The sequence below is a fragment of the Ornithorhynchus anatinus genome, chromosome X1 (assembly GCF_004115215.2).
Source record: "Ornithorhynchus anatinus isolate Pmale09 chromosome X1, mOrnAna1.pri.v4, whole genome shotgun sequence".
NCBI lineage: Eukaryota > Metazoa > Chordata > Mammalia > Monotremata > Ornithorhynchidae > Ornithorhynchus > Ornithorhynchus anatinus.
In genome coordinates, this window is record NC_041749.1 from 104,668,163 (window position 1) to 104,692,927 (window position 24,765).

At 48.6% G+C, this 24,765-nt stretch overlaps 1 protein-coding gene across 2 annotated transcripts in view; it reads right to left on the bottom strand.

Annotated features, from left to right (window-relative positions):
- RFX2 (regulatory factor X2) overlaps window positions 1-24,765 on the bottom strand; it is a 180,094-nt gene that overhangs the window by 64,177 nt on the left and 91,152 nt on the right. For both annotated transcript variants that reach the window (XM_029051839.2, XM_029051837.2), the window contains exons 5-6: window positions 23,621-23,697; window positions 16,628-16,892 (exon numbers count right to left, since the gene is read on the bottom strand). In XM_029051839.2, the coding sequence (XP_028907672.1) occupies window positions 16,628-16,892; window positions 23,621-23,697 (342 nt within the window). The remainder of the gene's footprint in view (window positions 1-16,627; window positions 16,893-23,620; window positions 23,698-24,765) is intronic.

Sequence of the window (24,765 nt, forward strand, 5' to 3'; positions counted from 1 at the left end):
ATAATGACAAAAGTATGGAAGCTGAATAATAATAATGATAGCATTTGTTAAGCACTTACTATGTGCAAAGCACTGTTCTAAGCACTGGTAAGGATACAGGGTGATCAGGTTGTCCCACGTGGGGCTCACAGTCTTAATCCCCATTTTACAGATTGGGTAACTGAGGCACAGAGAAGTTAAGTGACTTGCCCAAAGTCACACAGCTGACCAGTGGCTGAGCTGGGATTTGAACCCATCACCTCTGACTCCCAAGCCCAGGCTCTTTCCACTGAGCCACGCTGCTTCTCTATAATAAGAGTAAATAAGAGGAGGGGAGTATGCAAACCCAGTATTCGCTCAGTTCTGCCAAAACATCTGTTTTCAAATCGGCATTTTGGATCATTCATTCATTCAATCCTCTTTATTGAACACTTACCATGTGCAGAGCACTGTACTAAGCACTTGGGAAAGTACAATGTCACAATAAACAGACAAGTTCCCTGCCCACAACGAGCTTACGATTCTGACAGCGTGAGCCTGTGTGCGCTCAGGGCGCTGTGCTATCAAAGAAATTACTCGTGCATGGGCCGAATACCTGAGTACTAGCATGAGGTGCGGCAATCAATCAATCCATCAATCAGTGGTATTTATTGGGCGCCAGGCACTGTACTAAGCGTTGGGGTAGAGTTGAGCACTTACTGTGTGCAGAGCACTGTATTGAGCACTTGGGAGAGTACAATATAACAGATTCGGTAGACATGTTCCCTGCCCACAGGGAGCTTATAGTCTAGAGGGGAGACGGACATTAAAATAAATTATGGACACACACAGAAGGGCAGTGGGGTGAATAAAGGGAAACAAATACAAGTGCAAGGGTGACACAGAAGGGAGACGGAGTAGACTCGTCCCTCTCGTTCACCCCACACATCCTATCCGTTACCAAGACCTGCCGGTTTCACCTCTACAATATCGCCAAGATCCGCCCTTTCCTCTCCACCCAAACGGCTACCTTACTATTACGGGCTCTCGTTATATCCCGGCTAGACTACTGTGTCAGCCTTCTCTCTGACCTCCCTTCCTCCTCTCTCGCCCCGCTCCGGTCTATTCTTCACTCCGCTGCCCGGCTCATCTTCCCGCAGAAACGATCTGGGCGTGTCACTCCCCTTCTTAAACAACTCCAGTGGTTGCCTATCGACCTCCGCTCCAAACAAAAACTCCTCACTCTAGGCTTCAAGGCTCTCCATCACCTTGCCCCTTCCTACCTCTCCTCCCTTCTCTCTTTCTACCGCCCACCCCGCACGCTCTGCTCCTCTGCCGCCCACCTCCTCGCTGTCCCTCGGTCTCGCCTATCCCGCCGTCGACCCCTGGGTCACGTCCTCCCGCGGTCCTGGAACGCCCTCCCTCCTCACCTCCGCCAAACTGATTCTCTTTCCCTCTTCAAAACCTTACTTAAAAATCACCTCCTCCAAGAGGCCTTCCCAGACTGAGCTCCTCTTCCCCCTCTACTCCCTCTGCCATCCCCCCTTTACCTCTCCGCAGCTAAAGCCTCATTTTCCCCTTTTCCCTCTGCTCCTCCACCTCTCCCTTCCCATCCCCACAGCACTGTACTCGTCCGCTCAACTGTATATATTTTCGTTACCCTATTTATTTTGTTAATGAATTGTACATCGCCTTGATTCTATTTAGTTGCCACTGTTTTTACGAGATGTTCTTCCCCTTGACGCTGTTTAGTGCCATTGTTCTTGTCTGTCCGTCTCCCCCGATTAGACTGTAAGCCCGTCAAGCGGCAGGGACTGTCTCTATCTGTTGCCGACTTGTTCATCCCAAGCGCTTAGTACAGTGCTCTGCACATAGTAAGCGCTCAATAAATACTATTGAATGAATGAATGAAAGAGGAAACAAGGGTTTAGGAAATAAACCAATGTTATTTATTGAGTGCTTACTACGTGCAGAGCAGAAGGCTTGCCTCACGTTATAGGAGAATTGAGTGCAGAGTTAAGTGCTAAGGATGGCAATGGATGGCCCAACACTCAAATACAATAGATGAGGTTTAGGAAGGTTATTTGCCACCTAGTAGGAACCCACTCTTCGGGGCGCTGCAATGGCTTCCTGGAGAGTGAGGTCTCCAACCCGACAACCAGCAAGCGCCACCTCTCCCTCACACACAATGGCATCTATATCCCCAATCATTCACACATTGAATCTTTTATTCAGTGCAGATGGTCCTGAGCACATTTTTGTTCTTCTCAGTATCCCCAGACATTAAGGAGGCCATGTATGGCCCTCGGCGATGCCAGACAAGAAGACACACATGGTGTCACAAGCGTTAGCCCGGAGGCACGGCATTAAACATGACATCATGAGCGCACACAAACACACGAAAGGGTGGAATGGTTCATTCAATGTCAAGCAAAGGAACGGACCCGAGTTGCTAAGGGGTGAGATAATCACGTAGGGGTGAGAGAGAGAGAAAACAGACAGTTGCTGGATCCCTGACCAGATTTAACAGTGGGGACAATCTCAGTGGAATTAGTGAGGAGATCCAATAATTAGGGGCAAAACCGAAGAAAGTTCAAATTCTTCCCAACCCCTAAGTCTATCCTACTTTACCGTATCTAGTGGCAAGCTGTAAGGAAGAACATGGGAAAAGCTTGATACCATGGTGAAACGCCCTCACTCCTCAAATCCACCAAACATCGCTCTTCCCCCATCAGATTTGATACAGTCCCTGACCTACACAGGTTTTACAATCCAAGAGGGAGGGAAAGTAGGTTTTTGATCCCCATTTAAGAAATGATGAAACAGAGGTACAGAGAAGTTAAATGACTTGCCCAAGGTCACCCAGCAAGCAAGTGGAGAAGCCAGGACTAGAACCCAGGTCTCCTGATTCCCAGGCCCATACCCTTATCACTAGGCCACGTTTAACCAATTTAAAGTCTGTTAAGACATAAATTTTCCAAAGGTGCCTAACTGCTGTTTCACCCTAAATCATAAATACACCAAGAATCAACTTCTGAACCTTAGGAATGAAAAAGTTCTATATTATATTGCAGTTTTTGATGTACAGTATACAGCAGCACAAGTCAGGGAAAACAATAATGGCTGTTAAAGATATTTCTATCATTAATGAAATAAAGAAAAGATTTGAGGTGATAATGTTTCCTACATCCCATCAGCCCAGGGAGCTGTTGATCACAACTCTGAGGAAATGACTCAAAATGTCATAGGAAAGCACTGTTTCCGAAACTCATTTTGTACAAATGAAAGGGAGGCTATGATTATACGTTAAGAAGTGCAAACTTATTCTAATAATTAAAGCCCAGAGGAGGACTTTTTTGAATATCTAAAGGAACTGATAATATAAAAGTGTATAGCTCATACAAAATCATTCATTCATTCAATGCATTTATTGAGCGCTTACTGTGTGCAGAGCACTGTACTAAGCACTTGGGAGAGGACAGTAGAGCAAATGGATGAAACAGATTTTCTGTAGCTCAGAGTGAGAAATTTGGAAAGGCTTGCAGGGAAGGGGCCAAAAGGTCAGACATACTTGCAGGCGGGGCAGGGAATGAGATGAAAAAACGAGGGAAAGGGAAACATAGAAGCAGAGGCAGTGAGAGGGGAGACAAACCCTTGCCCAGTCCAGGGGTAATCAATCAATCAATGATATTTACTGAGCACTTACTATGTGCAGAACACGAGGGAGAGTACAATCCAACAGAATTAGCGGACACGTTCCCTGCCCATAATGGGTTTAGAGAGTAGATGGGGAGATGGACATTAATTTGAATAAGTCATTTATAATAATAAATACTTTAAAGGTAATTTAAAGATATGTACATGATTATTTACATTTTGAGTGCAGGAAAAAACCTGTGGTGGAGCCCTGAGTGGGCAGGGCAAAGAGGGGGAGAAATAGGGGGAGAGGGAAGACAGGGAGAAAGGGAGGATAGGGGAGAGAGGGAAGAAGAGGGAATCAAAAAAGGAAGGGGAAGAAAGGAGTGGGAGGAAAGAGAGAGGAAGGTAAGAGGGCACTTGAAAGCAGGAACCATTTCTCTTCCTTCTAGTGCACTTTCTCCAACAGCTAATACAGTGCCCTGTGCAGAGTAGGGGCTCGATGAGTGAACGAGCTTACTCTACCTGCCCCGCTGCCTCTATCTCCTCCTCCTCACCGGGCTCTGGGGCAGAGCCCGACGTTCCTCTCGTCCCCCAGGCCCGAAGCTGCAGTGGCTGTAATCTGCCCGTCCACCCAGCTCCAGGACCGAGAGGAATCTCCAGTCTGGCCCCTGAGCCTGATGAGTTCAATGGAAACCCAGGTCCTGGGTCTGGGTCTTGCCAGCTGGGGATGATAAGCAGTGTGATAGAGCACGGGCCTGGGAGTCAGAAGGGTCTGGGAGTCCAAAGGACCTGGGTTCTAATCCCAGCTCTGCCACATGTCTGATGTGTGACCTTGGGCAAGTCACTTCACCTCTCTGGGCCTCAGTTACCTCATCCGTAAAATGGAGATTAAGAGTGTGAGCCCCATGTCGTACAGGGACTGTTTCTAACATGATTAGCTTGTATCTACCCCAGCGCTTAGAACAGTGCTTGGAAGATAGTAAGCGCTTAGCAAGTATCATAATAATAATAATAGTTATTATTATAAGCGGATACGCTGCCATCTTGGCTCTACCTCTGGTTTCTTTCCAGCTCAAGGGGCAGGGTAGGTTTTCTCTGGTGGTTTGCCTGGCCCGAAAAGCTGTGAAGGTGGAGCTAACGGTGCCAAGAATCTGGGCGGGAGAGCCCCTCTCACTCTATGAAGTTGGTGCCTGTGTCACAGGCACAAACACAAACACACTCACACTGGCAGACACACAGAGGCATGCTACTAGGCATGGAGCCAGGCAAAGTTTGTTTAGGGCGGTGAGTGACAGCAGCAGCCAAGCATAGCCGCCGCTACTGCTAGCTCCCCCAACTTGCCTTACTCAATCTTTTGCTATTCCTTCATTCCCACTTCTACAGACAACCCTGAGTTCTAGCTCTTGCTGCCCTTCCTGCCAGAGTCCAAAATGGCACTCCTGCCTCTCCCCACGGTACTCGTGGAGGGTGGGGTCTGGTGGCCCAAAGAGCGATTGTCCTGCAGTAGCTGATAGTGCCAGCGTTTAGAACAGTGCCTGGCACATGGTAAGCATTTAACAAATACCATAATAATTATTATTATTATACACCCCCCAACCCCCTCAAATCACATCTCCCCCTAAAGGCCTTCCTTGACTAAGCCCTCATTTCCCCTATCCGGGCTCCCCTCCGCATCTCCAAGGCACTTGGCTGTGTACCCCTTTTTATAAGTGCTTACTATGTGTCAATCACTGTTCTAAGTGCTAGGGAAGATACAAGTTAATTAGGTTGGACACAGTCCCCGTCCCACATGGGGCTCAACCGTCTGAGTACGAGGGAGAACAGGAAATCTAAGGAATGGAGAAGATAGAGTGATTCACCCGAGGTCACAGGGCAGGCAATTGTCAGAGCCAGAATTAGAACCCAGGTCCTCTGACTCCCAGGCCTGGACTCTTTCCACTAGGCCATGCTATTTCTACTTGATACTCACTCCAGTCCCATTGCACTTATGTACATTTCCTTATAGTCTACTATTTCCCTTATCTGTAATTCATTTTAATGTCAGTCTCCCCTGTAGTCTGTAAACTTCTTGTGGGCAGGGATTGCATCTACCAACTCACTGTACTTTCCCAAGCGCTTAGTAGTGCTCTGCCAACAGTAAGCACTCAATAAATACCCCTGACTGACTGGTTGATCAAGTCTGCTAAATTTATGGTACGTTCAGGGCGCTACAAGCATACATTCCAGCTTTCAATAGGCCCAACTGGCCTGTGGGACAGAGGACCGCGCAGAAGATTATGGGAGGAAAAAGGGCAATAACAGGACTGTAGCAGCAATGTATATGCTTATGATGCCTTTGCCCCACGTAATATCACACAGCTAGACTTACATGCCTTTTTCACACAGGGAGACGTGGGCTTGCTTTGTACAAAGTTAGAGAGTCTAGAAAAAAAAGTCAGGTGGAGGCACTTAGTTTTAAATCTCTCTAGTTTATAGCACTCCCTGTTACTGCCGGCAGGTACCAGGTTGCTCCCAGGCCCATTAGGAAGCTCCCATGACAGAAATTTGAGAGGGGATGGGGACAGGGGTCACAGAGGGTACCAAAACACCCCAAAACTGATTGGACAGAAACTCAAAAGAAACTTGCAATCATGAATAGTAACTGGCAGCGGCTGCTGATTTGAGAAAAACTGACAAGTAAGTTCTGAGGGTAACCACATCTTGGAAGTACGAATGGCTGCTGACCGGCAAGCTGAACTTCATGGAACTCTATTAAACCTCAGAGGCTGCAGTGCTTGAAGGGGTGTGGAAAGCAATGGAGAATTCGGGCAAGCACAGATGACCCTGAATTGGGTCGGAGGGGAAAAAGGGTGTGTAAAATAAAAGGAAGGAATTAAGGCCTTCCCAGATTAAACCCCACTTTTCCTCATCTCCCACTCCCTTCTGTGTGGCCCCGATTTGCTCCCTTTGCTCTTCCTCCCCACTCCCAGCCCCACAGCACTTATGTATCTATCTGTCATTTTATTTATTTGTATTGATGTCTGTCTCCCCCACTCTAGCCTGTGAGCTTGTTGTGGGCAGGGAATGTCACTGTTTATTGTACTGTACCTTCCCAAGCGCTCAGTACAGTGCTCTGTACGCAGTAAGTGCTTAATAATTATGATTGATTGAATGAATGAATGAATGAATGAATGGTTAATTTGTGGGAGAGTTTGGTTATTAGTAAAAGGGTGGGATCTTTGCTAGGCCAGGGTTCTGCCTTCTGGGTCCTCTGGACTGTAAGATGTAAATTTCTGGTGGGCGGGGAACGTGCCTGTTATTTCTGTTATATCGTACTCTCCCAAGCGCCCAGTACAGTGCTCTGCACATAAGTGATCAATAAATACCAATGACTGATTGATGGCCCTTCAGTAAAGATAGACTTTGTTTTGGACTGAGAGCTCTGTATGTGGTAATTGTTGGTCTGTGATGGTGCGTGGGCATGGTAACTAACAATTGTCATGATCGACTGGCCAAGAGGGAGACACAGTGGACTCCAGCAATGGGGAAGATCATGGCTCTGGGGCGATGGAGAGGAGGGAAAGGCTTTTAATAATGTTGGTATTTGTTAGCGCTTACTATGTGCCGAGCACTATTCTAAGCACTGGGGTAGATGCAGGGCAATCAGGTTGTCCCAGGAGAGGCTCACAGTCTTAATCCCCATTTTACAGATGAGGGAACTGAGGCACCGAGAAGTTAAGTGACTTGCCCAAGTCACACAGCTGACAGGTGGCGGAGCCGGGATTAGAACGCATGATCTCTGACTCCTAAACCTGTGATCTTTCCACTGAGCCACGCACCCCCTGGCCTCCCAGCTCCTCCCAGATGATACCAATATTTTATTATTATTATTATGTGCCATTGAGTCATTTCCGAATCATAGCGGAATATACTTTCTCCAGAAGGTCCTGTCCTCTGCCGTAATCTGCAACCCTTCTAACGGTTCTTCCATTATTGTCGCTATGGTCTCTATCCAGCTAGCTACCGGTCTGCCTCTTCCACGTGTTCCCTGGACTTTTCCTAGCATGAGTGTCTTCTCCAGAGAATTAGTCCTTCTGATGCTGGGTCCAAAATATGCTAATCTATATCGAGTTATCTGGTTTAGTACCAATATTACGTTTTCAAATTTGCCTTTTTCATATGTGTGAAAATAAAGGGCCCTAAAAAGCAGGGTGGCCAATAACTACGTTTCACCTTTAAAAATGTATCCAAAAAGAATGTAATAATAATATTTATGGCATTTGTTAAGCGCTCACTATGTGCCAGGCACTGTACTAAGCGCTGGGGTGGATCCAAGAAAATCAGGTTGGACACAGTCCCTGTCCCACGTGGGGACTCAGAGTCTCCGTTTTCCCATAACACAGGGATTATATTCTTGTAAAGTCATGTGTTCAACTGCAATACTCCACTGTTTGGACACTGTGCACATGTGCACAAACCACTTCTTCTAACACCGCAGGGCATTCTATTCAAACGGGCTCGTGTTGTCAGTTGAAGGTTCCCCAAAGACATTCTGGTCAAGGTGTGTAGTGAAAACACCATGTTAGGGCACAACTGAATGCACTGCCAGAAGTTCAGGGGCATGGCTAGGAGCCAGCACCTATTTATTTATCTATATTAATGTCTGTCTCTCCCTCTAGATTGCACAGTAAGCGCTCGATAAATATGACTGAACGAATGAACGAACCCCAAAGCCTTTCCAGAGCTGTAGCCAGGACATGCTTCTGTTTTGGACCGGCAAGAATAGGCCCGCTGGCCAGGGGTGAAATGACGGTGAGGAACTTCTAGCCTAACAAATGAGGTCCTGAAAGAGTCACAGAAAAAAAAAAATCTTCTACTGCATCTCCTCTCTCACTCAACCAGTTTCAATTTATAATTGAAAAAAATCATATCTTTACTATCTAAAGAATTTGCAAGGTGAGTCGTGCATTTTTTACCATCTAGTTACTGTATTTCAGAAATACCATTTTATATATCAACCTAAAACATAGATTAATTGCTGCAGGATGGTGGTCAGCTTTTTCTAAAAAAAAGGACTCAGAAATGCTGTAAAACAAAGCCTCAGATAATACTGCATAGCAACAGGAACCTGGGAGGTAGTTGTGACAGAGGCCCCAGAAAGGAGCTCTTGAGCAGAAGCTTCCAGAAAATGAGTCAAAGAGGCAAAAGTGAAAAGTGAAAAAAAGTGCTGCGACACCAACACACCAACACAAAAAAGGCTTCCCCCTCCCGTCTGACACCAAGGGAGCAAAGCCCCACAACCCCAGAGAAGCAGAGGGTGGGCAGAAACTGGAAATCTATATAGTAGCAATAGCATTTATTAAGTGCTTACTCTGTGCAGAGCATTGTACTAAGCGGTGAGAATGAATACATGGTGGTGATGGTGTGTGTGTTCTGGGGGGAATTAGAAATGGTCTCTGGCCCTCAAGGGGCTCCCTATCTAAAAGTCTTCTCACCATCACAAGGTATAGGGTCTCTAGGACACTGGGAAGGTTGTGGCAATTTATGACAGGGCTGTAAAGCCCAGGAGTAAAGAGACATCTGTAGACTATCCCCCTCCACATACTGTTTTAACTATTTTTTTAAAAATGGTATTTGTTAAGCACTTATTATGTGTCAGGCACTGTATTAAACACTGGGGTAGATACAAGCTAATCGAGGTTGAACAGTCCACGTCCCACGTGGGGTTTACAGTCTTAATCTCCATTTTACAGATGAGGTAAATGAGGTGCAGAGAAGTTAAATGTCTTACCCAAGGTCACCCGACATACAAGTGGCAGAGCTGGGATTTGAACCCATGTCCACCGACTCTCTGGCCCGTGCTCTACCCACGAGGCCATGCTGCTTCCCAACTACTTATTTCAGTGATGTGAATTTCTAATTGTTACATTTAAAAATATGCTCGTCTTGTTTGAATTTATTGTTGGTTGTCATTTTTTTCCCTATTTAATATGTGTCCACCCTCTCCCAGTGAGACTGTGGCCCAGAGACTGTGTTTGAACTGTTTATTTTGTATCTACCCAAGTCCTTGGTACAGTGCTCAGCAATCAATCGATCGATCAATGGTATTTCTTAACAATTATGGCTTTTGTTAAGTGCTTATTATGTGCCAAGCACTGTTCTAAGCACTGGGGTGGATACAAGGTAATCAGGTTGTCCCACGTGGGGCTCACAGTCTTAATCCCCATTTTACAGATGAGGTAACTGAGGCACAGAGAAGTGAAGTGACTTGCCCAAGGTCACACAGCAGACAAGCGGCAGAGCTGGGATTAGAACCCACGTGCCCTGATTCCCAAACCCATGCTCTTGCCACTAACTGTGTGCAAAGCACTATACTAAGCACTTGGGAGAGTCCAACACAACAGGGTTAGTAGACACGATCACTATTCACAGGCAGTAATAATAATAATACGCTCATGAGTCATATTTCTTCTCTTGAAAACACCAACAGGGTGGGAAGAGATGGATGGGTTGATGGGATTTTGATCACCAGGACAGGAGGTGGTGACTACTTATTCGATCACATTTCATTCAATCAAATTTATTCATTCATTCATTAGCATTTATTGAGCCCTGACTGTGTGCGGAGCACTGTACTAAGCGCTTGGGAAAGTACCGTATAACAATAAGGGACATATTCCCTGCCCACAGCGAGCTTACAGTCTAAAGGACTGTATGGCACTGTGTTCTCTAGGGAGAGAGAGACTGAACTTTTTGGTCTCGACTATATGCACCTTGGGTTCTACATGCTATAATCTGCTCTGCACACAGTAAGCACTCAATAAATACCATTGATTGATTGTTAGTCTTTTTTTAACACCAGAGTTTAGAACAACCGAAAGCACTAGGTATGGATGGTGTGCCCAGAAGATCAAAAAGTGAAAAAGTCTAGCTCTCTCCCCCCGTATCTGTTACAGCTTGCTGTGGGAGGGGGATTTTTCTTTCACCTTTGCTTTACGGTACTCTCCCGAGCTCTTACACAGTGCTCTGCACAAAGCAAGCGCTCAATAAATATCACTGATTGATCGAAGGGAACCAGAGGCTGCCGGGGAAAAGGTTAAAAATACGTTAAATGGCCTGCAGTCACATGGGAAACATCAAAAATCGTCGGTGGATTGACTGGCAATCCTCCTCAGTGGGACCATGTATTTAATTCTTCATTAAGAGAACCCGGATCTGGGGATCAGCAAAACAGTATTTCTTGGAATGGCCTCTTTGAAAGCCACTACAGTTCTCGGCCAGGCTGACACTCCTGCCATGTTCTCGAGCAGCTTTGTGATCTAAGAGCTGATAGGAATTAATTAGTACTTGTACGATAGTCTCACACAATCCCAGCAAAAGTTGTTAAAACAATCTGGATGGTAAGGGAGGCTATCGATTTTACTATTCCCTAGTACACTGTTTTCCAGTGAGGCCTCTGGACTTCCGGGGAGAATACAATGCAGTTGTTAGACAATATGCCTGCCCTGACAGAGCTAATGAGGGAGACAGACACTAAAATAAATTTCAAATAGGGGTTTAACAGAATTAAACAGAGTTTAAAGATGTGTGAATAAGTACCTGCCGGGGGGGGGGGGGGGGGGGGGGGGGGGGGGGGGGGGGGGGATTGGAGGAGGGGCATACTGAGGTGCTTAGTGAACTAAAAAAGGTTGGGATGTATTATGATGTCACTTGACCATAACAGAAACCAGAGGCTTATTTAAAAAACCCCAATATAAGTGCCGCCATTACACTGTAAACTACCCGTGAGCACGGAGCACGGTGCACGTGTTAAATCTGCATGCTGCTTTAGGAGACTGGGGTTCGGAGGAGAGGACAAAGAAATGGTCATTTGGTTCATCGTAGTGCAATTTTCTTTTCTCCCTCCTCCCCCCACACCCCACCCCTTAAAATCCAAGGCACTACACCCGCCTGGATCCTGCATCTTCACCGGCAGCCACATAATTAACTGCTGTCTCGGGGTTTTATTTTCTCTGGCCAACGTAGACGAGGAAATTGCAAACTCAAGACAACCTTGTCTTGAAACCAAGACCAAGACCAAATCGAGATCAAGACAACCACCCATGACCATTAAGATTTGCTGGACGAGAGAGGGTACCCGCCTGCAATGATCAGATCCCGGCCCTTCCCCCTTTCTAGATCCTAAGCCCGTGGTGGACAGGGAATGTGTCCGCTTATTGTAAAGTAGTCTCTCAAGCGCTTAATACAGTGCCCTGCACACAGTGAGCACTCAATAAATATGATCGAGTGAACGATGGCAATCACCCTACATCGATTAGTCGCTACAGTGCTAATAATGAGTTACTGGTCATGCGGCTCTTAGCATCTGGGGCTCGGGGCAGGTGGTTTTTCAGGGCGGGAACCGGTCCCTGCTCCGAAAAGGAAAATCAGTAAGGTGCCGGGTGGCCCCGGTTCCCTCCGTGAGGGTGTAGGGATGCTCTCCTCTTCCGGACTTACCGAAGCTGAGGCCTGGTCTTCCGAGCCGGGTCGGTCCGGGCTAGCACTGGGGAGCTGGCCATCCCGTGCGGTCGAAGGGCCCGGCTCCTCGCCGGGCTCGGGGCGGCCACCGTCCCCGGGCCGGGAGCCTCGGGGCCACCGGGCCCGAGAGTCTGCGCGCCCCGGGGGTCGGGCGTCTCCGCACTCCTGGGCCCCGGCCTCTCTGCATCCCCAAAGCCGGGAATCTCCGTGGTCCCAGAGTCGGGAGCCCGAGCCCCCCGCGCCGATGCGGGGCTGGACTGTCCCGGGCTGGGGAGTCCCGGCTTCCCACGCGGTTTGGGGGCTCTGGTTCCCGCGCGGCTTAGGAACTGGGCTTCGACCCCTCCTAGCCTGGGAGCTTCGGCTCCTCCGGGAGTGGGAGCCTCGGCTGCGGCTCCTCCGGGGCCGGGAGCCTCGGTGGCGGCTCCTCCGGGAGCGGGAGCCTCGGTGGCGGCTCCTCCAGGAGTGGGAGCCTCGGTGGCGGCTCCTCCGCGGGCGGGAGCCTCGACTGCGGCTCCGGGAGTGGGAGCCTCGGCTGCGGCTCCTCCGGGACTGGGAGCCTCGGCTGCGGCTCCTCCGGGACTGGGAGCCTCGGCTGCGGCTCCTCCGGGACTGGGAGCCTCGGCTGCGGCTCCTCCGGGAGTGGGAGCCTCGGCTGCGGCTCCTCCGGGACTGGGAGCCTTGGCCCATCTCGGCCCCGGACTCTAGAGCCCTCGCGGGCTGGGGGCCTTGGCTGCCCTCGGGGATGGGCGACTTGGCTTTCCCGGGAACGGGAGCCTCGCCTCGCGGTACGGTCTGGGGGCTCGGCCCCCCGCGCCCTTTGGGGCCTCGTCTTCTCCAGGGTCGGAAGCGTCGTCCCCCCGCACCGTTTGGGGGCTCGGCTTTGTCCAGGCCGGGAGCCTCGGCTCCCCGGTTAGCTTGGCAGCTCGGCTCCCCGCGGTCTTCAGGGGTGCGGCTTCCCCAAGGTAGGAAGGGTCGCTTCCCCGTGCGGTGTGGGGGCTCGGCCTTCCCCGGGTCGGGCGCCTTAGCTCCCGCCGCGTCATGCTGTTTAGGGGCTTTACTTGGGCAGGGCCGTAAGCGTCGTCTCCCCGCGTGGTTTGGGGGTTCGGCTTGGTCCGGGCCGGGAGACGAGGCTTCCCGCGATGTTTGGGGGCTCGGCTCCCCGCGCTGTTTGGTGGCTCGGCTTCCCCAGGGCCGGAATCGTCGTCTCCTCGCGCGGTTCGGGGGCTCGGCCTTGTCCGCCGTGGGCGTCTTGGCCCCCTGCGCGGCTTGGGGGATCGGCACCCCGCGCTGTTGATGGGCTCGGCTTCTCCAGATCCGAAAGCGTCGTCTCCCCGCGCTCTTTGGGGACTCGGCAGGCTTGGGGCCGGGAGCCTTGGCTCCCTGTACCGCCTGGGTGCTCGGCTCCCCGTGCAGCTTGGGAGCCGGGTTCTCCCAGGCCTGGGGGCCGCAGCTTCGCAGCTGGGCCAGCCCAAAGCTGGGGGGCTCGGCTCCCCGCGCGGCTCGGGAGTCCGGCTTTCCGCCAGGTTCCGAGGTTCGGCTTCCCCGGGGCTCGGTTTTCTCGGGGCTGGAAGCCCCGGGGGCCCTCCCGGCCTGGGGGCTGGACTTCCCGCGCGGCCCGGGGGCGCTTTGGGCCTCGGCTTTCCCGGGGCCGGGAGCCCCGGCTCCTCGCGGGATTAGGAAATTGGGCTGTGGGAGCTCGGCTCCCTTGGCGGTCGAGGGGCTCGGCCCCCGCAGGGCTGGAAGGTTGGGGTTGGGGGGGATGGGGGTAGGGGCGCTCGGCCCCCTCAGGCCTGGAAGGTTGGGGGGGATGGGGATAGGGGCGCTCGGCCCCCTCAGGGCTGGAAGGTTGGGGTTGGGGGGGATGGGGAAAAGGGCGTTCGGCCCCCTCAGGGCTGGAAGGTTGAGGGGGATGGGGGTAGGGGTGCTCGGCCCCCTCAGGGCTGGAAGGTTGGGGTTGGGGGGGATGGGGGTAGGGGCGCTCGGTCCCCTCAGGGCTGGAAGGCTGAGGTTGGGGGGGATGAGGGTAGGGGCGCTCGGCCCCCTCGGGGCTGGAAGACTGGGGTTGGGGGGGATGGGGGTAGGGGCTCTCAGCCCCCGCGGGGCTGGAAGGTTGGGGTTGGGGGGGATGGGGGTAGGGGCGCTCGGCCCCCGCAGGGGTGGAAGGCAGGGGTTGGGGGGGATCGGGGTAGGGGCGCTCGGCTTCCCGGAGCCGCTCGGGGTTGGACGGCTTGGCTCCTGCATGTTGGAGGATGCGGGTCTAGCTGCCCAACAGCAAACGGCCCTGCTTACGAGACCAGAGCTGCACTGAGGAAAAGCGATTGTGTGGAGAAACGGGGAAGAAGGAGGCGGGCGGGCGGGGCACTAGGCTCTTTCCGGCTACGCCTGCGCAGGTTTTGGCGGGAAAGTTGAAGCGACGAGAGCATATGGCGCAGGCGCCGTAACGACGCTAACGGACGCTAACGGACGAACCATTAGAAAGGTGGCGGATTATGGCAGAGTATATTATGGAGGGAGTATATCCATGGGGTCTCTAGGAAGCGAAAACGACTCGACGGCACTTAATAATGATAAAGAACCGCAACTGGCGGAGGATGAGGGAGGCATTCATTCATTCAATTGTATTTATGGAGCGCTGACGGTGTGCGGAGCGCTTACTCCTTAGCCTGTACCCGTGACGGTCTCCCTCCCACAAACCACTAGCAGGTGGCAGCGCCACCCGTCCGCCATCTTGTCTCTCTGGGATCGTGCCCTGAGGAGCCGGCATGTCAACTTTGGTTTTGTTGTCTGCCTCCCCCCACCCCTTTTTAGATTTCGAGCCCTTTGTTGGGTAGGGATTGCCCCTATCTGTTGTCGAACTGTACTTTCCAACCGCATAGTACAGTGCTGTGCACAGAGTAGGCGCTCAGTAAATACGAATGAATGAATGAATGACTGAATGACTGAACTCTCCATACCTCACCTCGCCATGGCGGGAAAGGAAAAAGCAAAAACGTATCCGCGGGCTCCGCCTTTGGAAATTTCGAGAACCCAGTGACTGCTGCTGCGGCTGGAGCCATCGCCTGAAATTCTGCTCCTTCGGCCCTTGTGCCCTGCAGAACTTTGCACTGGGTCTCTTGAGTGGCCTAGTGTTTTGTCTCCATCGACCCCAGTGAGGCTGCCCCTAGTCCCCTTTCCCCATTTTTAGTTTTACACCGTAAATCCACCCCCCCCAGACAGATTCAGATTCTGATTAGAATTTGCATTCTCACATGGGTATATTACCCACTGCTTAGTACAGTGCTCTACACAGTAACCGTTTAATACATTGCATTATTAAGTCAACCCAGCTTCAGGGGGTATGACATGAGTGTGGAATAAATAGCAGTAGGATGCTTAGTAAGCATTCGGGAAACAACGTTGATGGTACGATTGTGTCTACCAACTCTACTGTACTCTCTCAAATGGTACAGTGCTCTGCACGGATAGTCCAACAGCTGCTGTTTGGTGAGATGGAAAGGGGTGACAGAAAGTGAAGAGAGCAGAAATAACTTAAGAACTTAGTGAAACACAGCCTCAGCCAATGCAGCCGGACATCTGAATGTTATAGACCACAATCAACAACAAAACAGAAGCTACTTCAGGAGTGGGAAACTAAGGGGAAACACCCGAAATAGCATAAGGCACTGTAAAAAAAGCAAACACATGAGCACAGCAGGGAACTTTTTATGGTAGGCACTGCTATTCAAACATTGGCTTTTTCCAGCCATAGTCGCAAGCGTAGGTAAAATGAGGCAGTCTGGGTTCTCTGATGGGCGGGCGGGCGGGGGGGGGGGGGAGTTCCAGTTAGCTCCCAAGTGATACCACAATCTGGATGGAATCCTTGCCCCAGGCCTCTGCAACCACATACTCAAAACTGACCAAAACAGTTCCATCACCCCTGCAGGGGTCCCCTGGATTGAAGGATGTACAGTATGGGGATAGATTTTTCCATTATTTCCTTTCTCTGAAAGAATCTTAAAGCCCCCCGCCCCTCCCCCCCTCAAAAAAGCTTAAAATCCCAAACTATATCACGTTCACTAGTTGTACTAGTTGATATTTTTTATGCATCTTAAAACGTTTTTAAAATGTTCTCATGGTGTCCATAAATAACATTATTGAAATGATCTGATTCAGATGCCCCTTCTGCATACTATTGAGAATATTAATGGTATAAAATATTGATATATTAAAACATTGAAATCAGTTTAAAAACAAAATTAGTTGTTTCCTTTTTCACCTAATTACCAAAATACGAGCATATGGATCTGTGTTATTGAAAATGCATCAAATTATAATTTAGGGTGGAGGACCCTCCCCGCCAAACATTGACTGCAAGATGGGTGGAGACCCTGTTCAACAGTGCTCTTTCAAACATTTTTCTGTTCTAGCCAACCTAATTGTAAACACATTAAAGGATTGACTTCCTATCACTTCCTTCGGCTGGCATATTTCATAATATAATAACTTCTGGCCCCACAGTAGTAGCTGCTGGCCCTACAGAGCTATGGTACATTACCGTTGCTGGGGATGAGCGTGACGTCTGTGACAGAGAATGTCTAGTGTTATCCATTCCTCCGTGAATGACATAGGCTCCAGAGCTGGAGATGATCTGACTTCCTCCAACATCCATGGCGATGCCCACCATACTGTGCGAGGGGATTGCTGAAGGAGAGGCTGCCACAGCAGTCACTTGGGCTCCACCTCCCTGGGCCTCAAAGTAGGACGCAGCACTGCTCGGTGCATAAATCTGAGCTTCAGGATTGTACGTATAGGCTGCTCGTCTATTAAAGGAATAAAAATTCAGTCATGAAACCCAAAACGCTGCCCAAAGATTAACAATCTCATGCAAAATTTATGCGAGTGAAACCTTCATATATGTGGGTCTCAAATTCAGAACAGTGCTCACTCTAAGGAATATTAACTATAACCAAAGATGCGTCGCCATGTCTGCTGTGTGACCTTGGGCAAGTCACTTCACTTCTCTGGGCCTCAGTTATCTCATCTGTAATGGGATTAAGACCGTGAGCCCCACGTAGGATGTGGACTGTCTCCAACCTGATGAACTCGTATCTACCCCAGCACTTGGTACAGTGCCTAGCACACAGTAAGTACTTAACAAATACCATTAAAAAAATTTTCCTAGGATAAGGTAAATCCAGATATGGAATTACTACATTTCGACATTAGCATTTCACTGGACCCAATCCTGGGAAACCGCCTGGAAACCTTGTTTAGTACTTTTTCCCCTCTAAGACAACTTCTCCCTGGGATGGAATCAGTCAGCTCCTTTTGAGCTCATCAACAAGAGCTGTTAGTTAATAGAAAGAAATGCTTTAAAAGCGCTCTTCTCAAAGATAATTTTCACTTCATTAAATGGTAGTGAGGTTATAGATGACAGTTCTCAATCTTCAAATGAATATTTAATGTTCAAATGATATAAGTAGAGTCATAAAATTTGGAAAAAAAAACCTTTTTACCTCCTCATCGTATCAAAAGATAGTAATCTACCTATTAGTAGCACAGATGATTTGACTGGAACTTTGCTTTGGTTATAGTGAGGTTTTTGCTATAGGACATACGGGTATGCGCTAAAAATTTTTTATCATGGTCAACTAAGGGCACCCTTAAATTCACTATTTAAGGAATTGCAAGGGGCCCCTCAGCCCCTTAAGATCCAGAAGGGTCACTGTCCCTCTGAACTCCTGCGGTGCCCTCACCTCTGCTGCTGTCCTCCATTACTGGCTGTGGGGTTCTTCTCCTCTCATCTGAAAGAGAACTGTCTAACTCCATGCAGCCCAAGCAGGAAAAAAAAGAAATCCTCTTCTCTGGGTCTCCAGAAGGCTACTCAGTGACAAGCAAGCAGAAGAAACAACGGAACTACCCCCTCCCACTTCTTCCTCTCTCCCCACCCAGGATATTCTTTAAAGGGGAAGTTATTTTAATAGGCTGCCCCAGTCACACAGAGGACACACCAAGACAGGAGACTGTAAGTTTACTGTGGGCAGGGAACGTATCAACCAATTATGTTGTATTGTACTCTCCCAAGCACTCAGTACAGTGTTCAATAAATATCATTGATGATGATAATACGTGTGCATGTGCATGCATACCCCCCCTTGCTAAGGGAGAGAGTGAAAGGAAAAGAGGCCGAGCAGCAGAGAAAGAGCAAGAGAGAATTTTTTGCCCTGAAATATTCTTCCATTCTGAAGCATTATATTTTAGGAGTTCATCTTAAATTTAGGGTTGGTTTGGTTTTGGAGCATTTTGGGATGTTGCCAACTTTTCATTTTGAGGGCAGGGACAAACTTGGGGTAGGGCTCCCAGGGGTAGGGATGAAGAAATAAAGAAAAAAATTAAAAAAAGTCAAAGAGCATATCTTCTCCAAGAGGTCTTCCCTGCCTAACCCCTCATTTCCCCACCATATTCGCTCTCCCCTCTGCACTGCCTCCACACTTGGCCATGTACCCCTTAACCATTTTAATACCCACCCTACCCCATAGCATGTATCCTTACACTCTGCTGTTTCCCCTATCTGTAAATTATTTTACTGTCCGTCTCCCCCATGAGACTGTAAACTCCTTGAGGGCAGAAACCATTTCACCCAACTCTGTTGTATGACTCTCCTAAGTGCTTAGTACAGTGTTCTCCACCCAGTAAGCATTCAATAGATGCTAATGACTGATTGAACACACACCACATACACATATTGGGCTGGGATAGTGATCATTGTAGATGTAGACAGGGTTAAGCAAGCACATGAGGAAAAGTGATCAGGGCTTGGAGGGAAGTCTGTTCACCATTGAGATGGGGAGGACGTGGGGTCTCCATTTCCTGCTGAAGCTAGACCTGGGAGAGTGAGCTGTAGCTTGGGTTCCTGATGTGTATCCAGTGTCCTTCCAGTTGTCCCCCATCTTACTGAGAGGAGCAAGATGGGCAGCCCTAAAAAGCTGGACAGGGGAAGCCAATGGCTTTGTTTCCACAACCCCAGTTCCCAAGAGGCAATGACCTGCATGGCTCAGTGGGTTATGGTTATGGGCCTGGGAGCCAGAAGGACGTGGGTTCTAATTCTGGCTCCCCCACATGTCTGCTATGTGGCCTTGGGCAAGTCACTTCACTTCTTTGTACTTCAGTTACCTTGTCTGTAAAATGGGATTAAGACTGTAAGCCCCACATGGGACCACCTGATTACCTTGTACCTACCCCAGTGCTTATAACAGTGCTTGGCACATAGTAAATGCTTAACAAATACCATAATTATTATTATTAATTATTATTATTATTATTCTCTGGGCCTCAGTTACCTCATCTGTAAAATGGGGATAAGAACATAAGCCCCATGTGGGACAGGGGCTGTGTCCAACCTGATTAACTTGTATCTACCCAGCTCTTAGTACAGTGCCTGGCACAAAGTAAGTACTTAATTCATTCAATCATATTTATTGAATGCTTACTGTAAGCACAGCACTGTACTAAGCGCTTGGGAGAGTACAGTATCACAATAAACAGACACATTCCCTGTCCACAACGATCTTACAGGCTAGAGGGGAGACGGACATTAATGTATATAACTAAATTACAGATATGCACATAAGTGCTGTGGGGCTGGGTGGGGGGATGAACAAAGGGAGCAAGTCAGGGTGATGCGAAAGGGATTGGAAGAAGAGGAAAGGGGAGCTTAGTCAGGGAAGGCCTCTTGGAAGAGATGTGCCTTCGATAAAGCTTTGAAGCAGGGGAGAGTAATTATCTGCTGGATTCGAGGAGGGAGGGCATTCCAGGACAGAGGGAGGGTGTGGGTGAGATACATGAGATCAGGGTAGAGTGAGAAGATTAGCATTAGAGGAGCAAAGTGTGCGGGCTGGGTTGTAGGAGTGTAGCGAGGTGAGGTAGGAGGGGGCAAAGCGATGGAATGCTTTAAAGCCAATGGTGAGGAGTTTTTTTTAATGAGGTGGATGGGCAACCACTGGAGTGTCTTAAGGAGTGGGGAAACACATCTTGAATGTTTTTGTAGAAAGATGACCTGGGCAGCAGAGTGAAATATGGACTGGAGTAGGGAGAGACAGGAGGCTGGGAGGTCAGCAAGGAGGCTGATACAGTAATCCAGGCAGGGTAGGATAAGTGACTGTTATTAACGTGGTAGTAGTTTGGACGGAGAGGAAAGGGCAGATTTTAGCGATGATGTGAAGGTGGAACCGACAGGATTTAGTGATTGAATATGTGGGACGAATGAGAGAGAGGAGTCAAGGATAACGCCAAGGTTAAAGACTTGTGAGGCAGGAAGGATGGTGGTGCCAAATACCACAATTGCCATCGTTATTATCGATCAATCCCCTCAAGTTGATGTCTTTGCTGTGTATAGCACTATCAATTATACAAGGTTTTTGAAGGGCCTTTATAGTTGATCAAGTTTCTGCTGTATTTGCAGGTGGTCAACTCTAAAGAAATAATAATCTGTCAGACAAGTTTGGTATGATTTTTATGCTCAACAGCAACTTGGGGTGAAAAAGATCAACTGGCCACAATATTCTTAAATTATGCCTTTTAGTGGACTCTAGGCCACTTTAGGAATTTAAATGGAGATGAGAAGGAAGATGGCCTACTGGATAGAGCACGGGCCTGGGAGTCGGAAGAACCTGGGTTCTAATCCCGGCTCTGCCACCTGTTGGTTGTGTGACCTTGGACAAGTCATTTAAATTCTCTGTGCCTCAGTTACCTCAGCTATAAAAAATAGGGATTAAGACTGTGATCCCCATGTGGGATCTGGATATGGAATGCAATCAACCTGATTAAGTTGTTCTACCCTGGCGTTTAGTACAGTACCTGGCACATAGTAAGTGCTTAACAAATACCACAAAAAAAAAGATGAACTACATCCAATATTTGTACAAGTTGCAAAGGTTGGGCAGCAAGGAGGGATTACCAAAAGCTGGGTTAGGCAGCAAGATCAATCAATCAGTGATAGTTATTCAGCACTCAATGTGTGCAGAGCACTGTACTAAACGCTTGGAAAGGTACAGTACAATAGAGTTGGTAGACATGATCCCTGCCCATGGGGAGTTTACAGTCTACAAGAGGCATCCAAGGGGCACTGCGCTGCCATATATGCTGGGAAGGGCACTGGGAGCATTTGGGGAAGCTGGGACTTTCCTTAAGCAGTTTCTTGAGCAGCAGTGGTTTGCAATCTTCAAACTAGGGACCCCCCAGACATGACATCTTAATTCATCTTCCCAGCATCCTTTAAGAGCATGTACATTATTGTCCTATTTCCCTGTCCTTGAAAACAGACATCAAGAGGTTTAGTAACTTGTCCAAGGCCCAGCAGCCTGGAAGTGAGAGCTATAAGCAGATCTAGATCTTCGGTCCTAGTCTTAGTCAGGGAAGTGGTGCGAGCCGGTGGAAAGAGCCTGGGCCTGGGAGTCAGAGGTCCTGAGTTCTAATCCTGCCTCCACCACGTGTCTGTTGTGAGACCTTGGGCAAGACATTTCACTTCTCTGTGCCTCTATTCCCTTATCTGCAAAATGGAGATTCAATCCCTGTTCTCCCTCCTACTTAGACTGTGAGCCCCATGTGGGACCTGATTATCTTGTTTCTACCCTAGCCAGCTAGTAGGTCAGTCAATTGTATTCATTCACTCCTTCATTCAACCGTATTAATTCAGCGCTTACTGTGTGCAGAGCATTGTACTAAGTGCTTGGGAGAGTACAATACAACAATAAACAGTCATATTCCCCGCCCGCAATGGGTTTACAGTCAAGAGTAGGGAAGACAGACATCAATACAAATAAATAAAATTACAGCTATGTACATAAGTGCTGTGGAGCTGGAAGTGGGGAAGAGCAAAGGGAGCAAGTCAGGATGATGAAGAAGGGAGTGGGAGATGAGAAAAAGTGGGGCTTAGTCTGGGAAGGCCTCTTGGAGGAGATGTGCCTTCAATAAGGCTTTGAAGGTGGGGTCGGGGGGAGAGTCATTGCCTGTCAGATTAGAGGAGGGAGGGCGTTTCAGGCCAGAGGCAGAATTTGGGCTAGGGGTAGGTGGTGAGACAGGTGAGATCATCGAGGCACAGTGAGAAGGTTAGCACTAGAGGAATGAAGTGTGCGGGCTGGGTTGTAGAAAGAGGAGGTGAGGTAGGAGGGGCAAGGTGGTGGAGTGCTTTAAAGCCAATGGTGAGGAATTTTTGTTTGATGCAGAGGTGGATGGGCAACCACCGGAGTTTTTTGAGGAATGGGGTGACATATCCTGAACGTTTTTGTAGAAGAATGATCCGGGCAGCAAATTGAAGTATGGACTGGAGTGGGGAGAGACAGGAGGCTGGAAGGTCAGCAAGAAGGCTGATGCAGTAATCTAGACAGGTTAGGATAAGTGATTGTATTAATTATATTTACTGAGTGCTTACTGTGTGCAGAGCACTGTACTAATCGCTTGGGAGAGTACAATACAACAATATGACAGACACATTCTGTGCCCACAACAAGCTTACAGTCTAGAGGAGGAGAGCCCTTAGTACATAGTACTAAGCAGTATGAAGCAGTAAGACGTAGGGAGAAGCAGTGTGGTGCAGTGGATAGAGCACAGGCCTAGGAGTCAGAGGTCATGAGTTCCAATTCCAGCTCCGCCACTTCCATTCATTCAATCGTATTTATTGAGCACTTACTGTGTGCAGAACACTGTACTAAGCGCTTGGAAAGTACAATTCGGCAACAGATAGTGACAATCCCTACCCAACAACGGGCTCACAGTCTAGAAGGGGGAAGCAGACAACAAAAAAAAACAAAACAAGTAGACAGACATCAATATAAATAAACAGAATTATAGATATATATATATATATATACATCATTAATAAAATTAATGGAATAATAAATATGTACATATACACAAGTGCTGTGGGGAGGGGAAGGGGGCACTTGTCTGTTGTGTGACCTTGGGCAAGTCACTTCACTTCTCTGGGCCTCGGTTCCCTCATCTGTAAAAGAGGGGTTGAGATTGTGAGCCCCACATGGGACAGGGACTGTGTCCAACTCAATTTGCTTGTATCCACCCCAGCATTTAGTACAGTGCCTGGCACACAGTAAGCACTTAACACCATTATTATCATCATCATCATTATTATTAAGCACTTAACAAATACCATTATTATTATCATTAGTGTATTCTATCCATTAATCCCTATGTGACTATATTGCAGCTTGGAAGCCATGTGGAGTTTACTGGGGTCTGGAGTAGCTTTTGGCTGCCATCCTTTGAGTTGCACCATCCGAGCCTCCATCCAGTCAGCACTCATAGCTGCGTGGAGAGTGAAGGGAGACAGAAGCGTAGCCTGAGGGTGGTCATAAAGCCAAAACAGAACTCGAGGAAGCTGCAAATAGCTTGGACACTAGTCTAGCCACACGACATGACACCAGCACTTACTTATTAGACACCCTCCCGCCCCACCCCCTTTCAGAAACAATTATTGAGCTCCTGGGGGAAAGCACTGCTACAGAATCATAATCAACTTTTAAAAATTACTTACATGGTTCCATTAGTGTAGACAGTGTCTCCTTCCACATACTGGACCTGGGTCGGATATATATGTTGTACAGGTTGGACCTAAAACAGGAATCAGATGGCTACAGTGTTATAGGTAATAAGGTTGTACTAAATATGCATGAGACTGAACTCCTTGAGATGAAAAAAATAACAGTAAAGAGTATTGCTTCAGTCATTTTCCATACTATCAGATAGATAGATATATATATATATATTTCTTTTTTTTTTTCCACAGAGTGTTTTAGAAAGCCACTGGCAGAAGACATATTGTGCCAACCCAGTTTGTCCAAGTTAGGCTTAGTGAACTCACTGCCCCCACCAACTGTTCCTGACATTTAACTCCGTCCTCCGACCTCCTGTCCCTCTGTCCCCACCCTCGCTTTCCCCTAATGACCTGGCTACATACTTCATTGACAAAATTGAAACCATTAGGTGTGCTCTCCCTAAAATCTCCCTTGCTCCTCTCCAATCCCCCCTCATCCTCCAATCTCGTTGACTCTCCTTTTATTCTCTGCAGTAACTCAAGAAGAGATCTCTCATCTCCTCTCTAAATCTACCCCCTCCACCTGTGCTTCTGACACCATCTCTTTATATCTTTTTTTAAAAACTTGCCCCCTCCCTTCTTCTCTCCTGGACTGCCATTTTCAGTTCACTTTCAAACGGCTACTTCCCACTGCTTTGAAACATGCTTGTATATCCCCTATCTTAAAAAAAACCCTCCCTTGACCCCACGGCTCCCTCCTGTCATCGCTCTATCTCCCTCCTACCATTTCTCTCCAAACTTCTTGAGAGAGTTGTTTACACCTGCTGTCTCCACTTCTTCTCCTCCAGTTCTCTCCTAGATCCCCTCCAATCCAGCTTCCGCCCCCTTCACTCCACAGAAACAGCCCTCTCTGAAGCAACCAATGATCTTCTCGCCAAATCTAACGGCCTCTACTCTACCCTAATCCTCCTAGACTTCTCAGCTGCCTTCGACACTGTGGACCAGCCCCTTCTTCTGGAAACTTTATCCAATCTTGGCTTCACAATGACATTGTCCTCTCTCGGTTCTGGTCCTATCTCTCTGATCACTCCTTCTCTGTTTCTTTTGCAGGCCCCTCCTCTAGCTTCCCACCCTCTAACAGTGGG